The following is a 23,717-nucleotide window of genomic DNA, read 5'->3' on the forward strand; positions in this document are numbered from 1 at the left end:
ATTACACTTGCAACTGTAATAATATAATAATAATCTTTATTTGATTAGCACCAGCTTATTCCACAGCACTTGCAACTGTAAGGCCTCATGCCCACGAGCACGCATGGTTTCCCAGCGCAGAATCCCGCAGCGGATTCCAGCCATGAGGCCAAAAATGACATTTTACTCACTTGTCCGGACGTGGCTTGGATCTTCTCTTGCGCGTCCATATCTTCTTTCTTCTGCACGGCAGATGCGCTCAGGACGACAGTAGCGTGCTGCGCCTTGCGCCGTGCCTTCTTTTATTCTTCTAAAATTCCTGCAGCTGTCACCCGCAGCTGTTTCGCGAATTGGACGACTTTCATTGGCTTCAATGAAAGCCGTCTGTGCAGAAAAATCACAGGTGTTTTCCTGCGCGCTGGGGAAAAAGGAGATCCGCAGGTATTTAATTACCTGTGGGTGCCCAATGATGTCTTATGAGCGCGGATCGCATATAAAAAGGTAATTCCCCGTGTGCACAGTAATAAAGCTGAATTCACACGGGTGAGCACAATATTTATCCAAGAAACTTGGACTCACTTGTAAACCTGTAAATTTCGCTGCGGTTGCTATGCATTAAGCAAGAAATCGCCACGCTGCATTTGCCATTTTCACCCACGTGTAAAGCATTTGTGAAAATTGCAGGTTGTTTCAATAGAAAAAAATCGGAAATTGCATCGCATGAAAATCACATTTGCCTGCGAGTGCGATGTGAGTTCTCTTTTCTCCCATGGATAATAATGGGTGATATTGCCCAAAAAATAGGACATGTGATGATTTCCTACCTCTCAGCATCACTGCAAGAGAAAAGGGGGTCAGAAACACTCTTTTCTCCTTAGGGAGAGCAACTATATACTATGAACTAAGTGAGGAGTCTCAAATGGCCACGCACGCTCCTCTGGGTAATATGCAAATAAGGGAGATGGAATAAATCCTCCACAGTGCCACCTATTGAAAGGCAGCAGTCCTTTAAGTCAAAGTCAGACTTTTTATACAAGTCTTGTTACAATGACTGGGTCATTATCATTGTAACAAGACTTGTTTAAAAACTTTTTATACAAGTCTTGACTTGTATAAAAAGACTTTGACTTAAAGGAATGCTGCCTTTCAATTGGTGGCACTGTGGAGGATTTATTCCATCTCCCTTATTTGCAAGAGAAAAATCGCCCATGTAAATGCATCCACTGCAAATAATGGCGTCTATTTCCCCATGAGTCTTGTATGTCCCACAACGCACAAAACTCGCGTAAGAATATCAGCTGTGTGAATACAGACTTAGCAAAGGCCCTTTAATACGGAACGATTGTAATTATTGTTCAAAAAATCATTCAAACAAGTGAAAGTGACCGATTAATCGTTCAGTTTAAATGCAGCCAATGATCAATAAATTGTTCCCTTTTCAATCATCCTTACTTTAGGGAAGAGACATAAGCATTTGCGCAAATACGCTCGCCGCAGCGAACGTTTCTGTGCATGAACAAGATTTGAAGAGCAACATAGTCAGTGCTTTGAGCGCATCTGTGCTTATTATTGTCATTTTTGTGACTGCGAGGCCAGGTCACACGCATGTTACTTCCTTTCCATGGAATTTAATGTCTATTCGAGGGCATCGACAGACCAACGTATGTGCAAAACACTCGCCGTAAACACGCAGCGTATTTGTGTGTGAACCATGTTATGAGATGACAATAATCAGGCTGATACACACGTTTGACTACATAGTAATGTAGTTTTTGCGCCCGCAGTGCTAGTTTGCAAGCGTGAGCGATACTCCCTTTCCATGACATGGAATGGCTATTAAAGCCTAATAAGGGCCGTCTGTCTTCTTTTCCCTCCATTGTCCACTGGTCTGACCCTCACCTTGGATTATTTACTTCTATGGCAGCTTGCTGTATAACATGCAGAAAGATAGGGCAGGTCCCATCTTTTCTCGTGGGCAGGAATTGCGCACGAGAAACACGCTCATAAAAACAAACCCATTAAATCAATAAATTCGCTTTGTCACACTTTGCAGGCATGAGTTTCACGTGCGCAAACACGTTCGCCTGTTTTAGCCTTAAATCTAGTAAGGGCCAGCTGTTTTCTTTTCAGCATTTTGCGCAGTGTTTCTCTCTTCCCCTTGCGTATTTTCACACCTGCCATAGACTTCTATGGCAGTTTCGTTGCGCAAACTGCAGGAAAATAGAGCAGGTCCTATTTTTTTCACGCGCACGAAATGCAAAACACGCTTATGAAATTAATGGATTCTATTCCCTGTGCAGGCATGTGACGCCGCCCTTACGCAGCATAAAAACCATAACTGGCTCGTTCACTTATCGTTCGTTTTAAATAGCGCTCATTCAATCACTAATACAGCGAATGTCAACGACTGAACGATTTCTCGTTTGAACAAGCCAACGATGTACAGACAGGCTACCCGAGCGAATAGGCGAACTCTGACGTCATTCTCTCGTTCGCTTGTTCGTCTCGTCTAAACGGACCCTTAGAGCCCCTCCAAGCAGTAAGGGGTTAACTTGATGATTATGCAGAAGCAGCATAAAACACCAGCAGCAGCATCACTCAGCTCTCTGAAAACTGCTATGGAGCTCCCTCTAGTGTACAGTGGAGGAACAGCCCGCAGCCCATAGACAAGGATGTACTGTGCACTCATTGAAGTTGAACTGCTAACCGCAGTGTTAAATGGTGAAGCCGATAACCGCATTGTATCGAGCTGGATTTCTAGGCTGTAATGTAATAGTCCTGTAGATCAAGTGACGGCCTGATCACAGGAACCTCTCTCTGCCCAGAAGTTGCTATAAAGTGCCACTATTGAGAGTCTGGTCCCCTGTGGGTCTTGCAGGGACTTGCAGAGTTCAGTCTGGATGGTTGGCTGTGCCAGGCGCCAGTCCTATCACTGTGTCTTGTAGTAAAACAATAAGAGGGACAGGACTGTGATGTCTGATAAGTGTTTACCACCTACAGCCCGGCCAGACTGGAGGTGACGGGGGATGGCTGGCACTGGCCCTTTTTTCCCATCCTTCTCTCTTTACCTTTCATGTTCCTACTGGCAGACAAAAAGTGGAAAAGAAGACTTTACCTTGAGTGAGTAATCTCCCTCATCTGTTGGCTTCTGTTACACAGATCGCTGCGCCGTCATTACCCAACTTTCATTGTCATCGCTGGATAGACGCAGAATGGACGATTGGAAAGGTGTTCTCAGGTTCCAATAAAGGGGCAGCTAAAGAGCATTTCCACTTAAACTAAAGCAGCCAGGAAAAATATCCCCTTATTGTTCTACTCACCAAGTTTATTTCTAGTTTATACTCATTTTCAGGAACACAAAAGTTGTCATTTTTGCTCAAGCACTAAAACTACAACTTTTTGGGCTTTTGCACCAGACCCGCCATTTTTTCAGACAGAAGCCAGGACCTACTTAGTATAACATACAGCAGAAACTGATATACATGATAGCAGAAACCTCTGGCTGCTCGGAGGTAGGTTTCCATTCAGTTCTGCTGTAGGTTTCTATTCAGTCCAGATACGATAAATGTATAAAGCCTCTTAAAGGGGTTTTCTGGTCAAAATACTAGGATAGGTCATCAATAGTTGATTGGCCGGGATTCGCCGCTCAGGATCCCAACCGATCAACTGTGCAGCAATAACAGAGGTCAGAGAGCAAGCCTTTGCACCGACCTCCCATGTAGTGGCTGGTGCTGGTAACTGCAGGCACAGCTCTCACTGAAATCAATGAGAGCCATGCCTGCCAGTTATAAGCATTGGACACTACATGGGAGGTTGGCGCAGAGACTTCCCCTCCAAATACACAGAGGTCAGAGCGGAAGCTTTTGTGCCAACCTCCTTATAGTGGCCAGCGCTTGTAACTGCAGGCAAGGCTCCCATTGATTTCAATAAAAGCTGTGCTTGCAGTTATGCTATCAGTCCCGGCCACTATGTGGGAGGTCAGTGCAGAGGCTTCAGCTCCGACCTCTGTTATTGCGGCGCTGACAGATTGCGGCCGCACCTATCCTGAGGATAGGTCATCAATAGTATTGTGACCTGAAAACCCCCTTTAAGGCTAGTTTTACACAGGCGACCGTGATTTTGCAGCGAGAAAACCACACGATTTTCTTGCCCGTGTGAAGCCACCGTAAGGGTCCTTTAATGTGGGACAGGAATTGGTCTGCACAACGCAATGCAGATGCAGGTTTTTGTCAACTAGTGCGGATTTTGTTGCATTTTCAACTGTCTTGCGGACTTTCATGCATTCTTTTCCGTTGACCTCGAGGTGCCTTCACACTGGGGATAAAATAATGCAATTTTCACGTGAGGCGAAAGTGAGTGAAAATGCAGAATTATGAAATCAATGATTTTCAATGGCTTCCTTCACATTTGCGATGTTTTCACTCATGCGATGTTGCATGAAAAAAAATTTTTTGACATGTCTTATCTTTCTGCGTTTTGCTTTTTTATCTCCCACATTTCCCTATGGAGTTGACTTTTTATCGTATTGCAAAGCGTGAACTTGCGATCTTCGTGTGATGCAATTTTCACATTAGAAACTCCTATTGTCTTTCTTGCGAAAAAAATTGCGGCACAATCCCATAAAAAAAAACGTGTGAGAAAACCGCAAGTGGCAGCGATGTTTTTGCGAGAAACAACAGCGCTTATGATCAAAAATTGGGGGGAAAAAGTTGCGATTTTGCTGCGATTTCTCGCAGCGATATTGCAATCACCAGTGTAAAGGAGCCCACAGGAGTGGAATTACATAGAATCATAGAAACACGTAGAACATTACATAGAAACACATCTCCTATATGTTAGAAACCCGTAAGAACAATTCCACAAGACGTCCCTAATTCCTCAGCAGAAAGCTTTTCTGCTGGGGGATTTATTCTCGTGGTTTTGAATTAAAGACAAGTGGAGTTCAAGCCCCATAGGGATAACATTGTGACGCAGAAAAGTCCGCGCCGACTAGTTCCATCCTGTGTGAAAGGTGGCAGAAACGCCTGTGCTGGTGGGATGAAAGACTGGTCTAGGGGTGGTTTGAAGTGGACAGCCAACAGCCGTCCCAATGACTACCGTTTCTGTGCTTTCACACAGGAGTGATAGTCGTTCAGGGACTAGCGGCGGAGCATGTTGGACAGCTCTTCCAGCCTCCATTTACTGCAGTACAGGTAGTCATCAAAGATGTTTATGCTGAGCAAGAAGTCGCCCACTAGTCGTTCCACTAGCGACCACTCAGTGACTTCTTGCAGTGGGGGAATATGGAGGGGTGAGTATGTAATTGTCATACTGCAAGCTGAGGGAGGTTTTACAGAATACAAAGTCCCCGGATAACACTCTTAACTGTTTCAGAAACTTGTGCTACACTAGTTCTTCTATTGGATCAGACGGGCTAATCTTCGCTCCCCATGCACATCGATGAGTCGGGCACCCAGGACTCTGTTGCTGGTTCAATGGTTGTTTTTCCTTGGACCACTTCTGGCAGATACTAACTGCAGCATACTGGGAATACCCAACAAAATCTCTCCTTTTGACCCAGTCAAAATCAGTCAAAACCAGAGGGTAACTAGAAGCTCCTGGACCCCAATGCAAAATCTGTAACTTGGACCCCTATCTACCATGCGCCATTTATAATACTGGCATCTTCTTATGTGATAGCGAGATCTTTTGGCTCCCTAAGGCTCTGGGGCTTGCTACCCCTGCATCCCTTATAGCTATGCCTGTGGTAAAAACCTTACACTTACCCATTTTCCTGCGTCCAACACATTAAGGACTCTTTCACACGAGCGCATAAACATCGTCGTTTTTACGCCCGGCTGATATACGCGACCATCTGAGCCATTGGTTTCCAATGGATCCGTTCATCCGCCGCGTAAAAATGTTGAACCGTGAAAAATGGAACATACGTTACCGAAATACGTGCCGACGCATATATGCTGGGCAAAAAGAGAGTTCTGGAACTACCTTTTGGCCAATATATGCCGGCAGCTCCCATAGATTACTATGTGAGCAGGGGAAAAAAGGGAGGGGGAGGCATTTTTGCATTGGCCAAGGCTGCGAAAAGCTTACAGGTGCCTCTATGTAGGCATTAGAAGTCATTCAGACAATTTAAGCTGAGCTAGGGTTTTCCGGGGGTGCAACGTATTTTTTCGCTAAAAACCACGCTCATGGTTGAGTGAATGGGCGAGAAAACGCTAATTATCCTGGCGGAAAAAGTCCTTTCATGCAATTTTCCGGCGCTGGCGAGAAAACATAAAAACGCCCACGCTCATGTGAAAGAGCCCTCAGTTTGGCTTTAGACAAGCATAGGCATAAATATGCTAGCCTCAGTGCAGCGTATTTGCGCAGTAAACGAGGTTTTATGAGGTACATGTGTATGCTTGTCTGTGCATACTGTACTTTTTGCGCCAGTTCACGCGCGACACCCCCTTCTGAGGTTTAAAAGTCTATTCAGCCTTTTCAGGACCAGATGTCTTTTTTTCACTGAATTGTGCGGCATATTACACATTTGCGCGCATATTGAGTACATATTTCCGCACCTTCCATAAACATCTTTGCAGTGCAATGAACAGAAAGATAGAGCAAGTCTTATTTCATCACGCCAAAACAAAATGTGTGTGCAAAGCACGCTCATGAGAATTGCGCACATTGCATAAGTATATTTTACGCGTGCCAAAACATGCACAAATACGGTTGTCTAAAGAAGCCCTAATTGCAAGAATTGGTCACTTGCTGCCTTATATATGGGTCCATTGTCATGATATCATCAAAGTTTTATCGTATTACTGTTCTGGCTGATCAGTGTTTATTCTAGTACTTGCTGCTGAGCATTTAGACTTTTCTAGGTAGAGCAGTAAAAGAATCCAGATAGGAACGACTATGACCTTTTACATGCCAATGTTCCCAAATGGGATCATTACTTCAATTTTTTTAGTGGCCTAAATTTTACCACTTTTGTAAAAAAAATAATAATAATTTCGGCCACTTTTGGTAAAAAAAAAAATAAAAAAATTGGCCTGTAAAAGGTTAATGTACTTCAGACTGTTGCCTTATCAAATCAGGGATTTGTAGATCTCAAGTAAATTTGTGGCAGACACGCACATCCTGGCGAGAAGAGCCGGCAGTCACTTCCCCAGCCGCGAGCGCGCCGCCCCCCGCTACTTCTCCAGACATCCATTTACTTTCCCTAAAATACACAGCTTGTAAAGAGGCGATTGCACTCCAGTGCCTTAAGGAAAATCTGTCCCTTTCAAGCTAAATGCCACTAGTACGGTATTGTTGAGACCTGGATGGATCAGTCACTTCTAGCTGAGTGCCAGCAGCTGTAATGTATATAGATACCGCTCAGTCAATTAGAAGCTGTTAGTGACATGGTGACAGAAAGAACAACTAAATACAAAAGCTGGAGAGGCAGCAAGTTGAACGCCAATATAAACTAAGTATTGATTACTGCCAAAAAGGCTGTATGGCGGTGACAGTTATGAGTATAATTTACCAATCAATACCAGTCATGCACTTAGCAATGTGTTTGCTTTTCTTGCTGACAATGTCACACATGGCATTAAAGGGACAATAACTGCTGTGCTTTTAGTGGATGAGGATTTTCCTCGGTTGGGATTAGGGCGTTTTAATAGCCAATATTGACAGTGAGATTAATGGGTTTTCCAGGCAGCGTCGGCCGTCAGTGCCGGGATACACCGGAATCGGAGTGGAAGCCGCTGCTCCGCCCTCTGTGTAGTGGCCGGCACTTGTAACTGCAGGCTTGGGTCTCAATAATTTCAATGAGAGCTGCATCAGCAGTTATGACCACCGGCCACTACACAAGGGTTGGAGCAGTGGCTTCCATTTCGACCCTGGTGCAGCTTGTCACTGACGGACGATGCCACGTGGAAAACCACTTTAAGGCGCTGTAATATCATGTCTTTGAACTGCATTCAAAAAAATGAAAGTATATATGATTTAGGGCTATTTCAGACGATTGTATATCGGCTTGGTTTTCACGCCGAGCCGATATACGGTGTCCTTGTCTGCAGGGGGAGGAGGATGGAAGAGCCAGGAGCAGGAACTGAGCTCCCACCCCTTCTCCATCATTTGCAATAGGAGGGGGCGAGACGGGGGCGGGGCTAAGTAGTGAAGTAGTGGCGAAGGGCAGGGAAGGGGCGGGAGCTCAGTTCCTGCTCCTAGCTCTTCCATCCTCAACCCCCCTGCAGACAAGGACACCGTATATCGGCTCGGCGTGAAAACTGAGCCGATATACCGTCGTCTAAATAAGCCCTAAGACATATATATATTAAGACATCGTATTGTAATTTGTTTTTTTGTTTATTTTTGGTTTGAATGTTATTTGGTTGTTGTGTTTACCAATAATGACAAAATTCTTTCTTTGGAGACTATATAGACGAAGGATGCAACAAATGGACAATATTTTACTAGAGTTCTGAATATGAGACTGTATCACACTATATTACCGAAGGTGTTTCATATAACTGATTACTATGTTGAGATGTATACAAAACCTGTTTTTTTAAGCAATCAGAGTTTATGAAACTTTCCTTTATCCCCAATGTTAGCGCAATATCACCCAGTCAGTGTGATCAAGTGGTTCTCCTTTGTTATAACAGAACATGAGTTTATATCATTAATGGATGGCTTCATACCATACAAACGATGCGTCACACATGCATATTAATTTTACTACTAAGATAAGATGTTTTTCTTTAGACTTATTTATTCTGCAGTCACATTAACTAATAAGATAATTTGTTGCAAACCAGACATTGTTCCTCTTTTTCCAGCTCTTAACAGATACAGATGTCCATTCTGTTACATTTTTGTAACCAAACAGCAAAGTTGCCTTTATTTGCAAAAACTTAGCAAAGATTCTTTACCCTATAGATTAAAGATGTGATCAATAATAGCGAGTAACATGCATTAAACTTTAATTTTAGCATATATCTTGTATATGTATTATTGCGTGGTTCTTGGAACGCTGATCAATTTCTCCTCTGACGTCAGATATTCCAGGCTGAATTTTCGTAAGACGCTTCTTTAAAATGTAGCTATGTTACTTCTGCATTGTTTTGATGAAATTGTTGATTTTGCTGTAAGTGTGAGAACTACCAGTAAGGCTACCTATACACAGGTGAGCGCGATATTGGGCCAAGAAACCCAGTCCTCTATCACACTTGAGAACGTGTGCTTTACCCACAAAGAGATAGAGAATGTAGTGATTTTTCTCCACACCACGATGAGAGAAAACATCGCTTGTGTATATGACTCAGTTCAAAAAATTATATTTGTGCGAGAATTGTGTTTCTCTAATTTGTCGGGAATGAGAATGCACACTAAGGCTTTATTCACACAAGCGGTTTTACACAACTATTTAACCGCGTTTTTACGCCGCCGAAAATCGTGACCATCTCAGGCATTAGATTCCAATGCATTCATCCACATGGGCAATTTTGCAGTGCATAAAGACGTTTCACAAGAAAAAATAGCACATACGCAACTGAAATTGGTGAGCAATATTATACGCTGCCAGAAAAGATAGGTCTAGTTCTATCTTTCAACCGATATATGCTGGCGGCTCCCATAGACTCCTATGGGAGCTGGAAAAAAGGGAGGAGTAGGCAGTTTCGCAGCGTGCAACGCAAAGAAAAGCTTACAGGTGCCTCTATTTAGGCAGTTGAAGTCATTCCAAGAATTTATACAGCGTGAGGGATTTTCGGGCTGCGGCGTATTTTTTCGCTAATACGTTGCACCTGGTTGTGTGAATGGACGAGAAAATGCTAATTAAGCAATTTCCAGCTATAATTGCTCTGTGCAAAAGCAAGACCCAACAGGGTACTGAGAAATCACTCAGTTGGTACTCACTTTGTTTCAGCTCACCGAAGCAAAGCGACTGGTGAGAGACTTCTCCTCAGTATAAACAGGCAGTCATTTTTCAGGGAACTTGCTGTTCACAGTAAGCGGCCAGAAGAAATGTCCGGCACGATCTGCCTTCATTCATTGAATGCCTATCGCTCCAGTGTGAAAGCCATTAGGACAACTGACGGGCACTTAAGCGTCGACAGTCATACCGCGTAAAGGTACCCTGAATACTAGTGGGCTCTTTGTTTAAGAAGATAATGAGATTTCATGGTCCTTTAGCAATTAGATGGATCTATAGAAGAGTTCTAGATATAATAGGCTAAGGACCAGGCCCCTCTGCATACAGTTTTATACAAGAATGTGAGATGTTGTAGTCCTTTACAAATTGGATGAACTTTTAAAGAGTACCTGCACTTTGACTTTGGAGTGCTCCTACTCCTTTGGCCATTTCTGTCTCCTTCCGGTAGCTGAAGATAGTCCCATGTAGCACCATATGGGGCAGTATTCAGCTGCCGGAAGGAGACAGAAATGGCCAAGGAGCAGGAGCACTCCGAAGTCAAAGTGCAGGTACCTTTTAAGAATGCTAGATCTAATGGTGTACTGGACCTAGTTCTTCTCACTGGTTCTACTCACTAGGAGTTAGCTTATATTATATAGAAATATGATATTCTATGCAGACTCAGGTGTAGGGTACTTGTATATTAAGCAATTAGTTCCAGTAGATGAGCAACGATCAACAAGATCTTTTGCCCAGCCTCTACACAAACCAATTCATCCCCATAGTTTTATTACTGTCGGTAGCACATCCTTACATGGAAGAATTTGTTGCTGACCATGTTTTTTTTTTGTGTCACATAGAACATGTAACCCCGACGAACGAAAGCTTGCTCATTTGTTGGGCGATTAGTGGCACATTCAGACACGCCAATAATCGGTAAGCGTGCGTTCATGCCTGATAATCGAGTATTTATGTTACAGGGCACTCTCTGCAGGTTTATTTGGGTGACTCTCCATACAACTTCCATACAGAAGAATTAACCCAGTTGGCATTAGCATGGTGGTTCCAGTGATCACACACTAATCACGTATCTTCTGGATCACTGATAAATGTCTTTTGAGGGGCAATCTCCTTGACCATGCTGCACAAAAATTCCATGCTGACATACAGCTAGTGTAAGCCATCAATGTCTGATTAGTGGGACCCAACACATACAAACAAATATATACACATGCTGACAATGTGGACCACACAGCCCATAGAGCCTCTGACAATTCTGAGAAATATATACTTCCACTAACCATATCATCTCCTCATTGCCGCCCTGAGAATTTATCTATGCCGTTTGTGGCATTAGCTTGCTCCACGCCCTTCGGCAATATTACTGTCACTTTTTTCCAGCTAGAAGTTTAATTTCTTTCTCTTTGAGGATTTCATTTCCCCAATTCTGCATTGTTACCTCTTTGAATGATCACCTCTCCACCCACTCCCTCCACAGTTTGATCTGTCCCCCCAGCTATTACACGCCTGCTCCACCCACCTCTTACTAGGTGTTCTCTCGTTCTTCCCATGAAGGGTAGCTTTTCCCTTCCTGTCCCTGCAGTATAGTACACATAGGAGTTGCCAGCATCTGCCACACTTCATAACTATGAATGTGAAAGATAGCATAGTAAAGTAAAGCTGTCTCTTTGCTATTAGTTGTCAGAGCCATAAATAAAGTGATTCTCCAGTTCTGGACGAACAACGATGGCCGCATCACTTCTTTGCTTTGATTGGCCAGTGTGCATCAGGTAGTCAGAGAAACGGTGTGGCTATCTTAGTTTGTACTGCTCTGGAGGGTCACTTTAAGGCCGGTGTCACATGGGCATAAGCGCATTTACACACGCATTTGTGCAATGGGCGTGGTGTGTTTGCAAGCACATGTACGTGTTTTACCTTACTTTGCTCAAAAATATGTGCAACCATACATCTATTTATTTAAATGAGCAACTAAGTTAATTATTAAGTATGTGCTATTTTGCATGCGCAAATGCACAGGAAAATAGTCCATGCCCTGCATTTGTTTGTTCAAATGATATGCTTATGTACATAAACCCATTAAAAACAATGGGTTCTATTCACTGCCTGTTGCACACATGGAGGTTCTGTCACAGATCCGGCTCAAAACACAGGAAGAAATAGTACTGCATGCAATGCTTTTTCTTCCGTCCAAAAGCCGGGCAGCTGGTCGGATTCCATCATAGTCAATTGGGTCCACCCGATGCTGTTTGGTTCCATCTCGGAACCGATCAGCCCTTCGGGATTCCCCTTTCCTTACTCCGAACAGAATCCCCAGCCCAGATGTGGAAGCACCCTAAATTCTCTTCTTTTACTTATATTTAGATTAGAATGCTCAGATTTATAGCCCATCTGCTGCTCGGCGCTACATCTCAATCTTGTCACGTATCATTGGAGGTACCAAAAACTACCACAAATTGAAAGATAAATTTCGTTTATTTCAAGTAACATTTTCAAATAATAGAATATACGAGTATAAGCAGATAGTGTAATTACTGTATATACAATATACAGGACCGATCTCCGAGCTCTACCCTCTATAATGCAGGAAACAATCCACCAGAAGATCATGGGTCACCAATTCATCACCTAAAGAAAAGGTATAATAGACATTAAACAACTTCGCAAGAGAAAAGATGAAAAAGTTCTGGTTAAAGAGCTGAGGTTCAAAAACTTGATGTTTGGTGGACTTCAATGACAACTGAAACAAAGGATTTGGTCAACCTTTCAAACAAGTGAATGGGATTATGTTGGTCGGGAATGTTATCTTTTCTCTTAAGGGAGAGCACCTAGAATGTGAGGAGACTTTTAAGGCCAATCATGTTCCTATTGGTAATATGCAAATTAGGGAGATGAAACAATACCTCTGCAGCACCACCTATTAGAAGTCAATGTTAGACTCTTTATACAAGCCTTGTAACAATGCCTAGGAACTGAAAGCTAAGCCATAACCCATACATATGTTGTTGCACATGGATAGCGATTTGAGATGGCATGTCCTCAGACTGAGTATCATATCATGGTTTTCTGTGTTATCAGGACTTCAGAAGAGAAGGATTATTAGAGGTTCTGATTTCTGACAGTGCGTGCACAGTGTGATCAGGCTACAAAGAAAGCAGGTAGGATGCTCTGTTCATAGCTAGGAGGTAGTACCAGTAGAAAGAGAGGGATTGTGATCCCACTGTATAGAACTCTGGTGAGATTACATCTGGAATACTGTGTTCAGTTCTGGAGACCTCACCTATAGGAAGACATTGATAAAATAGTACAAGTCCGGCTACAAAAATGGTGGAAGAACAAAACTTATCAGGAAAGACTTAATTTGTATACCCTGGAGGAGAGAAGGGAGAGGGAGGAACATGATTGAAACTTTTAAATATGGTAAAGGTATAAGTAATGTTCAGGAGGGAATGTATTATTAGGAAACTATATACTAGAAAAGGGGGACAATCTGAGATCAGTTTAGGGAATCAGAAGCAACAGCAGGAAATATTTTATTGGAAGAGTTGTAGATTCTTGGAACAAACTTCCAGCAGAGATTATTGGAAAATTGATAATAAGTGAATGTAAGCATGCCAGGGATAAGCATATATATGTATTAAGAGAGAAATAAGAAGGAAATAATAGGAGGGCGGGCTAGATCGGCCATGTGGTATTTTTCAGCTGACAATTTTCTATGTTTCTAAGTTGGTGCTCTTTATATTCATCTGACATGCTTAACCATCCTTACAAATCATATGATAGATCTTAAAGGGATGTTGTCACCCGGTTATTGAAGTGTGACTCAGGCTGAGCTCCGAGTTACAGAGCTGGACCATGCCAGCTTCTCCTCACCAACATCATGCAGACTGACAGCTTTCTCCCTTTTAATATAGGGCGAGAGCGGTCATGCTACAAGCTGCAGTCAGGGAGACGCTTGTGTGGCCCACCTCCGCGAATCGGACCTCAGCTCTGAGTCAAACGAAATGAACTTGGTGACAGCACCCCTTTAAGAATGGATGACATTCCCGATACTGGCAAAATTTTCTGATCCCTGAACATTAACCTGCATGAACCTGTAGAGAAATCACAAACTGTTTGAATTACTCAGAAAAGCTAAAACTACAGTAAACTGTTTCCAGTCCTGTAACATACCCAGTATGACCCATTCTGTACAATAGAACCCCTGACAGCAACCCACCTTACCTCTCTGTAAATGCTGGCATATTGCTTTCCCCCTAAACACATTTATCACCTTTCCAGTCAGAGGATGGCATCTCTACCTCTAGAACGTAACTAGCAAAAGTTAGGATGGAAAGGGGTTTCCTACCTGAGCAGAGCTTTGAGTAACACAGGGAACCCTGAGCTGTGAAACAGTTGACTACCGCAAAGACATCCTGCGCAGAGACTCCTGGAATCGGTCGGTTCAGCCAACTCTCAAAAAAACACTTTATTTGGACTCTGCTAATAGTTTTCTAGGTACTGGGGCCCCTTTATCAATAAAGCAAACAGTCATGTCAAAGACCCACTTAGAACAGCTTTATAGTGCTGCGCGTCAGGTACTCTGATGTCTTGCTAACACCTCTTGGTAAGGTTAACTTTGACAGCTGATCAGAACTCCGCAGATCACGAGTGGAAGCAACTAACTCAACAATATAAGACAACTAGTAATTATTAGGAAATTATAGTACCAGTGTTTCTGGTAGTGCAATGCACCACACAGCTCTACTACATGCACGTCACACACACACACACAGCACTGCTTCATACATTGTTCATGCCATACAACATAGATCAGAAGCAGCACAGCACTGGAGATGAAGGACCTGTGATGTCATCGTCATGTTCCGCCCCTGATCACATGACGGTGACGCTCATCCCGAGTGAATGACTTACATGCTCCACCCCTGATCACATGACGGTGACATCAAACGTTTTTCATCGCCAGTGAAGGAGTTACATGCTTCATCCCTATCACATGATGGTGATGTCATCAAAGGTCCTGCATCCTTGTGCAAATTACAGGGGGACTACAAACACACCCTGCGACCTCAGTTGCTATGAAATACTAATGAACACCTAGTCGTACAGCAGCCGTGTGCATACAGGACCTGTGATTATGTCGCCATCATGTGATCAGGGGCGGAGCATGTAAGTCACGCACGGACAGACAGGTTGCCGTTAGTAGTTTGATTTAGTAATAGATATCAAAAACACCTTCCTTCCAAAAATAAAATTATAAAGGCTCATTCACACGGGCATATTTGCGCCGCTGATTACATAAGCAATTTTTGTACATGTAATACACAGTGAATAGAACCCACCTATTTAAATAGGTTTGTTCAAATGAGTGTATTTTTTCAAACAATGTGTGAAAAAAAATGCAGTATGCACTATTTTAGTGCATATTACACACCCCAATAGGCTATTGAAGTGAATGGCACATATATACAGTGATAATGCAGGAAACCTGCGCATTAACTGTGTATTTGCGCAGCACATCCATGGGCCTGATTGTATTCTCTTTTGCAAGCACACAAGCACAATGAATTTGAGCACACAAAACCATGCTGCAGCGGGTGAAATACATCAGCGTAAGTGATTTTCAGCTGTGTAAATTCGTAGCATATGAACTCGACCAAAATGTGCTTACGCCCGTGTGAATGACCCCTTTGATAAATATATAATACCTAAACCTCGAACTGCAAATAAATGTACAAGTCACAATAAAAACATATTCTTGTTATAATAATAATCTTTATTTGTATAGCGCCAACTTATTCCGCAGCGCTTGTTATTTAAATACTAGCACCAGTGTTTCTGGTGTCGCAATGCGTCACTTACTAATGTAATGTAGTGAAAGGGATGGAGATGCTCACAGGTCCTAAACCAACAGAATTGGACAGCAGCCGTGTGCTTACAGGACCTGTGATGATTTCACAGTCAAGTGATCAGTCACCAGGGCTCTGAGCTCCGCCCCTGATCACCTGCCAGTGACATCACATGTAACTCACAGACAGGTGGTCGTTTGTTGCTTTATGAAAAATACTATGAGATGTATTTAAAAAGAGGTTTATAAATTAAAAAATAAATAAATAAAAAATTTATAATATTTATTACACAACATATACATAAATACCACAATTTTTTTCACAGTGTATAAAAGCAGACATTTATATTATTTGATATTATATTGATTAAAAAAAGTAATAAGTAACAAATATATACTTGTTGGGTGCATGTAAATAAATGAATATATTTAGATGTATGTACCGAATACATAATTTGGAAGACTTTAAAGCACTCTGGAATAGATCGACCTATATAATTATTTAATAGGTAAATAATGAAAAACGTTTCTTTTGCTCCGATGTTTGTTTATCCTAATTCGTAAAGGTGGAAGGGTATGACCGATAGATTGGACAAATATATAATAAATAATGAAGAACACTTAAAAAAAAGAGTTAATCGGAAACACTTCACCTGAAAAGCTACTGCCAAAAGAATAAATCCCACGTTGGATATTGCAGCAGCACTTGCACTTTTTGTGACGCTGTAGTGATCTGCCCCACGCGGCTAACTGCAGATTTTGATGCGGAACTACCATCAGGATTCTGCCATTTCCAATTCCGCACTTATTAACCCTTTTTTTGTACGGTTGAACAGAGGAGAGAAGAGTGGGCTGAAGGACAGAGTGAGGGACAAACCCATCCCGGCATGGATCCGGAGGTCTCACTGCGGCACACTACGCTTCGGTACAGATGACTTGGTACAGACTGTCTTCGTCACTGGAGGTCCACAGCACAGCAGGCATGTCCTTGTTCCCGATGTAGTCTTGTTCTTGTTCATATCACAGTTGGGATGACAGGAAGGCCAAACTGTCCTTTTTTATCCTGACTGTAGAAGGAGAAAAGCTAACAAGAGGTTGAACAGATTTGATGCTACTTTAAGGGGTAATCTGGTAAGATAAAGTTATAGCGGATAACTAGTTGATCAGTGAGGGCTCAACTGCTGGGACCCTCACTGGTTGCCATAATAGGGTCTCTGTATCTTCCTGGGAGACTGGCAAAACAAACGGAACGGCAGTGCATATGCTTGGCCACTGCTCTGTTCATTTCAATCGGAACGCCAAAAAATTCCAAGTTCAATTACTCTGCAATCTCCAATGCTCTCGTTGAAATAAACTGAAAAATCGGAAATACCTGCGCACCTGAACTCAGCTATCATTGGCACTCCCAATTAAATGAATAGAGGGGTAGACAATCATGTATGCTGCCGCTCCATCTGTTTTACCAGTCTCTCAGGGGAATACAGGAACCCCATTGATCAGCCAGTTAGGGGACTCAGGATAGGGGAGCACTAAATCTTTCTGGATTATCCCTTTAAGGTTATGGCTACACAGCGACTTTGGCTGCAACAGAGGTCGAATGAGCGGTATAACACTGTGACATCCCACGGCCACTGAACTCAATGGAGTCGCAAGTTGAATGCGATGTTGTGGTTGTGTAACCTCTTTTGCAGTAAAAATCACTGTGTAGCCCTAGTCTAAGGCCTTATTCACCAGCGTGTCCAATTTCGGTGCATGAAAAATAGACCTATTTTAATGGATGCATGTGATCGTATGACATCCGTATGTTGTGCATTTTTCGTTTTTTACATCTCTGTGTTATCCGTTTCTCTTTTTCATGTGCAAACAAAAAAAAAAAAAACTAAAGCATGCCTAATTTTTTTACAGAATTGTTTAGGAATGATCAGTTGAAAAACGCAGTGCACAATGCTGTCCTCCATGTGTGCTTTATTTTTTTTTTGGGGGGGGGGGGTATACCCATTGACTTTTTGTTATAAATATGGACAGCACTGTGATGCGTGAATCGCTGGTGTGAATAAGCCCTCAGGCAATTATTACATGAGTGCTGGTGACTGCCACTGGCGCTCACATTTTCCCAACAATTGCTAGGCTGAACCTGCAAGCGTTGGTGCAGCCCTGTAGTTAAAGCTATTACACAAGCATTAACTGCCCAGTAAAATGTAGTCATTATGCTAACAGCCCATCACTTTCCAATTCAAACTCTTTCTTATTCAGAAAAACTTATATTAGGTGAAAAGAAAAAAGGGGATAAAAATAAATGGACGGTCAAATAATTTTTACATGAACACATTGTTTCTACTAATGTAGTCAATTCCTACCTTTCCCTCTTTTTTCCACCATTGCCCTTATTTTCATGGATGTTTTTCGTCCTGTATTATTCCTAATTGTTACAATGACTAAATGTTTAACAAAACAAGGTAACAAACAGTGATCAGATACAAACAGGATACTGTATCACTAGAATAAGTCCAGGACTTCACTACCGATCACCTATCCTGAAGATGGGCTAGGAGTATAAATTCCACAGACATGTCAACTTACCCGGTTTTACGGGGAGCCACCTCACTTTCAGGCTCCCTCATTTAGTGATATATAGTCTTCACCCTGTTTTTGGGGAAGGACCTTAAAAAATAGGGTGCAGGTGCAGCAAAAAAAAAAAAAAAAAAGACAATAAAAAAAATAAATCGGCTTTTATTTATTGACATAATCCAAAAAGTGGTGCCCTGTGTACTTACTCTCCTAGTTCCCCTCTCTTCTTCAGCTGGGCACTGTTGCACTGGGTCCAAAGCCACTACTCTAACCCCCGTGTAGTAGCCGGCACCTGTAATTGCAGTCTGGAGTCCCATTGATTTTGATGAGATCTGCCCCTGCAGTTACGAGCGCCAGCCACTATACGGGCGTCGGAGCAGTGGCTTCCGCTCTGGTCCCGGTGTCTCCCGGCACTAATAGTGGGCGCTGCCTGGAAAACCACTTTAAGTTAGGAGTCTGATATGAATATTGGGGAATCTGAGTTCTGAAGATATTTACAAGGTCTCATATTAATAGAAGGGGTCTGAATATATTTAGGGAGTCTGAAATTCTGATATATATGGAGTCTAATATATGTATATACATCTATATATAACCTGCCCTTTTATATAAGCCACACCCTCTGGAAAGGCCACACACATTTTACCGCTACCTTCTGCTCCAGTATCGCCCTGCGAAAGGCTCCCCCAGGTTGACATCTCTGTTTCTGTGGAGGTCTTAACTACCAGCACCCGCTGCAAAAGAAAACTGCAATACCGGTAACATCCATTACAACATGTACAGCACTATGACTGGTAAACAATGACGAGAATCCAGAACTTGCTGGAGCACTTCTGGCCCTTAAATCAGCTGCTTAGTGGGGGAATCAGAAGTCAACCCCCTCCACACACACAGGCTGATATTGATGGCTATCTTACAGATAGGCCATCAATAGCAAAATTCCGTAAAACCTCTTAAAAGCTTTTTCGGGACTCGGTCTTGTTCCATTTATGTGAATGCGTGACCACCCTGCCAATTACAGGTTTCAGTGTTGATTCTTCCATAATACTGAAGCCTGTGATTGGCTGAGCACCATGAATGGCACATAGCTGCCAGTAAGCTTCTTCTAGGTTCTGAGTGCCAGGCATTAGAGCGCCAGCGCTGATGGGGGAGCTGGTAAATATGTGTTTTTTCTTTATTTTACAAATTTCTGAGCCTGTGAAAATGTTTTTTGTTTTTTTTTTAAGTCCTAGAAAACCCCTTTAAAGGAGGATTCCTTTTCTATTGATGATTGCCGCTGGGATCATCACAGATCAGCAAATTTCTGGGGGCCACTGTGAGGCAGAAAGCACTGACCATAGTGCAGCAGCCTGTGTGGGTATTGCAGAGCAGCCCCCACAGGATTCAATAGGCGTTGCGCCTGCAATACTAACTCAGGCCACTACGCTATGGTCAGTGCTTCTGTGCTGAATCTGACGGTTATCAAAATGAAAAAGTCCCCGAATACCCCTTTACCCATCATATTAGGCCCTCTTGAGGCAGCTGGTCTCTTGTCTATACAATCTGGAAAGGGTGACTTTACATGGAACAACTATCGTCCAAATAATCACTGTATCAAGCAAATGTAAGCGAAAGTTGCTCCGTGTAAACAAGGCCACCAGCAGGCCGATCGGTCTCAGTCGTTCACTAGTCAGTTTCAGCTCACCTATAAATAGTCGCAGGTTGATTATGGTCTGGTGTAAACAGACACTTTGTTTTTCAACAAACAATAAACTTTGTCAATAGTCAATAAACTTTTCCTGGAGCTGTGCACTTCAGTGACTGCCAACAACTGTTCTGTGTAAAAGAACACAAACAGTCTAGAACAACAGCCTTACAGACCCTAACAACTGACTGCAGCGACTAGCTGAACAATAGCGGTCTCCTGTAAAGCCACCCTACTGTACAGTATTACAGCAGCAGTAACATTGACTGAGAAATCCCATCCACATGCTGCAGACTTGTCCAAGTTCACGTACTGGGCGGATTTTAAATCCACAACGCACCAATTTCTAATACGGACTTTTCCCCCCAGTCCATGCAGAGCATTACATCCCAGTTTACGCAGCGCCCCAAGTCCATGCAGAACATTATATCCCAGTTTACCCCAATCCACCTGTCCATACAAAGCATTACATCCAAGTTTGCCCTTAGGCCATGCAGAGTATTGACTACATCTCAATGTATCCATGGTCCCCAGTTTAAGTGACTGTTACATCCCAGTACACCATGAGGCTCCAGACCATGCAGAACATTGCATCCTATGGCACCCTGAGCCCTTATTTGAGAGTATTACATTCTAGTTACGTCATAACCTCCAATCCATTGCATCCAGAGCATATACAGCATTGTGTATCAGTGCACAAAGAGCCTCAGTCCATGCAGAGCATTGCATCCCGATGCACCCAGGACACCTAGGCCATAGAGAGTATTGCATTTCTTGTGCACCCAGAGCCCTCAGCCCATGAATAACTTTGCTTCCCAGTGCAGTCACAGCCCCAGTCCATACAGAGCATTCTATCCCAGTGAACCCAGTTCATACAGAGCATTGCATAAGAGTACAGTAGAAGCAGAGCCTCAGTGTATGCAGAGTATTGCATCCTAATGCACTCTAGTCCATGCAGAGCATTCCATCCCAGTTCACACACACAGCATTACAAAGTAGTACAAACAGAGCCTCAGTCCTCGCAAAGCATTGCATCTCAGAGCTCCCAGTCCATGCAGAGCATAGCATCCCAATGCACCTGGGGCCCCCAGGCCATACAGAGTATTGCATCTCTTGTTCACTCAAATACCTCAGTCCATGCAGAACATTGCTTCACAGTGCATTCAAAGCACCAGTCCATACAGAGCATTGCATTCTAATGCACCCAGTACATGCAGAGCATTACTCCCAAGTGCATTTAAAGCCCCAGTCCATTCCATCCCAGTACACCCAGCTCATATACAACATTGCATGCTAGTACAAACAGAGTCTCAGTTCATGCAGAGCATTGCATCACAATGCCCTCAGGTCATAAAGTACTGCATTTCTTGTGCACCAAAAGCCCTCAGTCCATGCAGAACATTGCTTCACAGTACATTCTAAGCACTTGTCCATGCAGTGCATTGCACCCTAGTGCACTCACATCCCCAGTCCATACACAGCATTGCATAACTGTACAAGCAGAGCCTCAGTCCATACAGAGCATTCCACCCAGAGTCCCCCAATCTATGCAGAGCATTGCATAACTGTACAAGCAGAGCCTCAGTCCATACAGAGCATTCCATCCAGAGTCCGAAAATCAATGCAGAGCATTGCATAACTGTACAAGCAGAGCCTCAGTCCATACAGAGCATTCCACCCAGAGTCCGAAAATCAATGCAGAGCATTGCATAACTGTACAAGCAGAGGCTCAGTCCATAAAGAACATCCCACCCAGAGTCCCCCAATCCATGCAGAGCCTCAGTCCATACAGAGCATTCCACCCAGTCCCCCAATCCATGCAGAGTATTGCATAACTGTACACACAGAGCCTCAGTCCAGACAGAGCATACCACCCAGTCCCCCAATCCATGAATAGCATTCTGCCCAGAGTCCCCCAATTCATGCAGAGCCTCAGTCCATACAGAGCATCCCACCCAGTCCCCCAATCCATGCAGAGCCTCAGTCCATACAGAGCATTCCACCCAGTCCCCCAATCCATGCAGAGCCTCAGTCCATACAGAGCATTCCACCCAGTCCCCCAATCCATGAAGAGCATTCCGCCCAGAGTCCCCCAATCCATGTAGAGCATTCCACCCAGAGTCCCCCAATCCATGCAGAGCATTGCATAGCTGTACAAGCAGAGCCTCGGTCCATACAGAGCATTTCACCCAGTCCACCAATCCATGAAGAGCATTCCACCCAGAGTCCCCCAATCCATGCAGAGCATTGCATAACTGTACAAGCAGAGCCTCGGTCCATACAGAGCATTCCACCCAGTCCACCAATCCATGCAGAGCATTGCATAACTGTACAAGCAGAGCCTCAGTCCATACAGAGCATCCCACCCCAGTGCACCCAGCTCATACACAGCATTGCATAGCAGTATAGGCAGAGTCCCAGTTCTGTAGAGCATTGCATCCTAGAGCCCCGGTCCCCGCAGAGCATTGCACCCAGCTGCGGCTCACCTGGGCTGCTGCTCCTCCAGCCTGCAGTGTAGATCTCTGCAGCTGCTGCTGGTAAGAAGCTCAGGCAACCAAGAATCTTATTGTCCAGCTCCATAATGTCTCTTCTGGGCTGCTGCAGCTCAGAGCAACCCGGGGAGACAAGACTTTCCAGCGAACTCCCTATGGCTCCTCCCACACGAGCCTGTCACATGGGCGGGGTATGACAGAGGTCCTCTAGCCGGCCGTCGCTTTCCCCCCTGCAGGGTCCCTGTTGCTAGAGTTGCTGCTCGCGGGACACCTTGGCATTGTGGCAGTGGCAGGGGGAGGATGCGCACATGCCCGGGTGCCGCTGCGCCTCTCCCGGACGCTGACTGACTGTCCCGGCGCCTGGAAACTACTTGCAAGTGGATTTGTACACAAAGTAGCGGACTGCACCCGTTGGCATCGCTGCCCGAAGCCCTGGCAGCCGGGGAGGGGTGAGGACGCCGAGGAGCGATGACTTCAGCCCGGATCCCCAGCGCTCCTCCAGCGGCTCTCCTGCTGGCACTGCTGCTCAGCGCCAACTTTGGCTCATCCTTGGCAGGTAATGGTGATGGGGCTGTTTGTCGAGCACGATCCTTGTTGTGGCCTTTACTATGCTGTGGAAGGGGTTAACAGAATCTCCTGCGATGCGATCAGACCTTTAGCAACTTGATGACCGATCAATGCAAAACAACAAAAAGGGACCCTCTTTTTTAATTTTACTAAGGATTGCAAGGGTTAATGGAGTTCAACTAATTCTGGTGTTCAAGACAATTCCATCACTAATCGTATAACGAAAGGAATCGCCAGATCTGAGGCCAACTTTGGTAACTTAGCTCGCCCCCCCCCCCCCCCAAAAAAAAAGTACTTTACAGCTAAACTAGCAGAATCTCTGAAGTGTCTGCGTCCTTTATGTTAGGGATCATTCACATGGCGCATTTCTGGTCTGTATTAAGTGCGCTTTTTTCACTGCTTTGCTTTGGTGTATTCTAATGAGCGTTTTTTCACACACATGACAAAAATTGAAGGATTTTCTACTTTGGTCCCCAAATCACCCATGTAAGCTAATCAGAGTGTAAAAAAGAAAAAAAAACACATGCATGCGTATTCATTGCGTTTTTTACACATGTTGCTAGGAGACCGTGTACATCTTTTTTTCCCTTTAAACCGTAAAAAATGCAGTAAATGTACGTGCAACATGTGCGTAAAAAAATGCATACGTGTTAAAATACTCACAGTACGTTT

General features: G+C 43.8%; 1 protein-coding gene across 3 annotated transcripts in view; it reads left to right on the top strand.

Annotated features, from left to right (window-relative positions):
* Window positions 1–22,742: 22,742 nt before the first annotated feature.
* The window catches only part of UNC5B (unc-5 netrin receptor B), a 207,393-nt gene continuing 206,418 nt past the window's right edge, over window positions 22,743–23,717 (top strand). For all 3 annotated transcript variants that reach the window (XM_066600478.1, XM_066600479.1, XM_066600480.1), the window contains exon 1: window positions 22,743–23,034. In XM_066600478.1, coding sequence (XP_066456575.1) covers window positions 22,947–23,034 — 88 coding nt within the window. In that variant the 5' untranslated portion in view covers window positions 22,743–22,946. The remainder of the gene's footprint in view (window positions 23,035–23,717) is intronic.

Source organism: Eleutherodactylus coqui, chromosome 4 (assembly GCF_035609145.1).
Source record: "Eleutherodactylus coqui strain aEleCoq1 chromosome 4, aEleCoq1.hap1, whole genome shotgun sequence".
Lineage (NCBI taxonomy): Eukaryota > Metazoa > Chordata > Amphibia > Anura > Eleutherodactylidae > Eleutherodactylus > Eleutherodactylus coqui.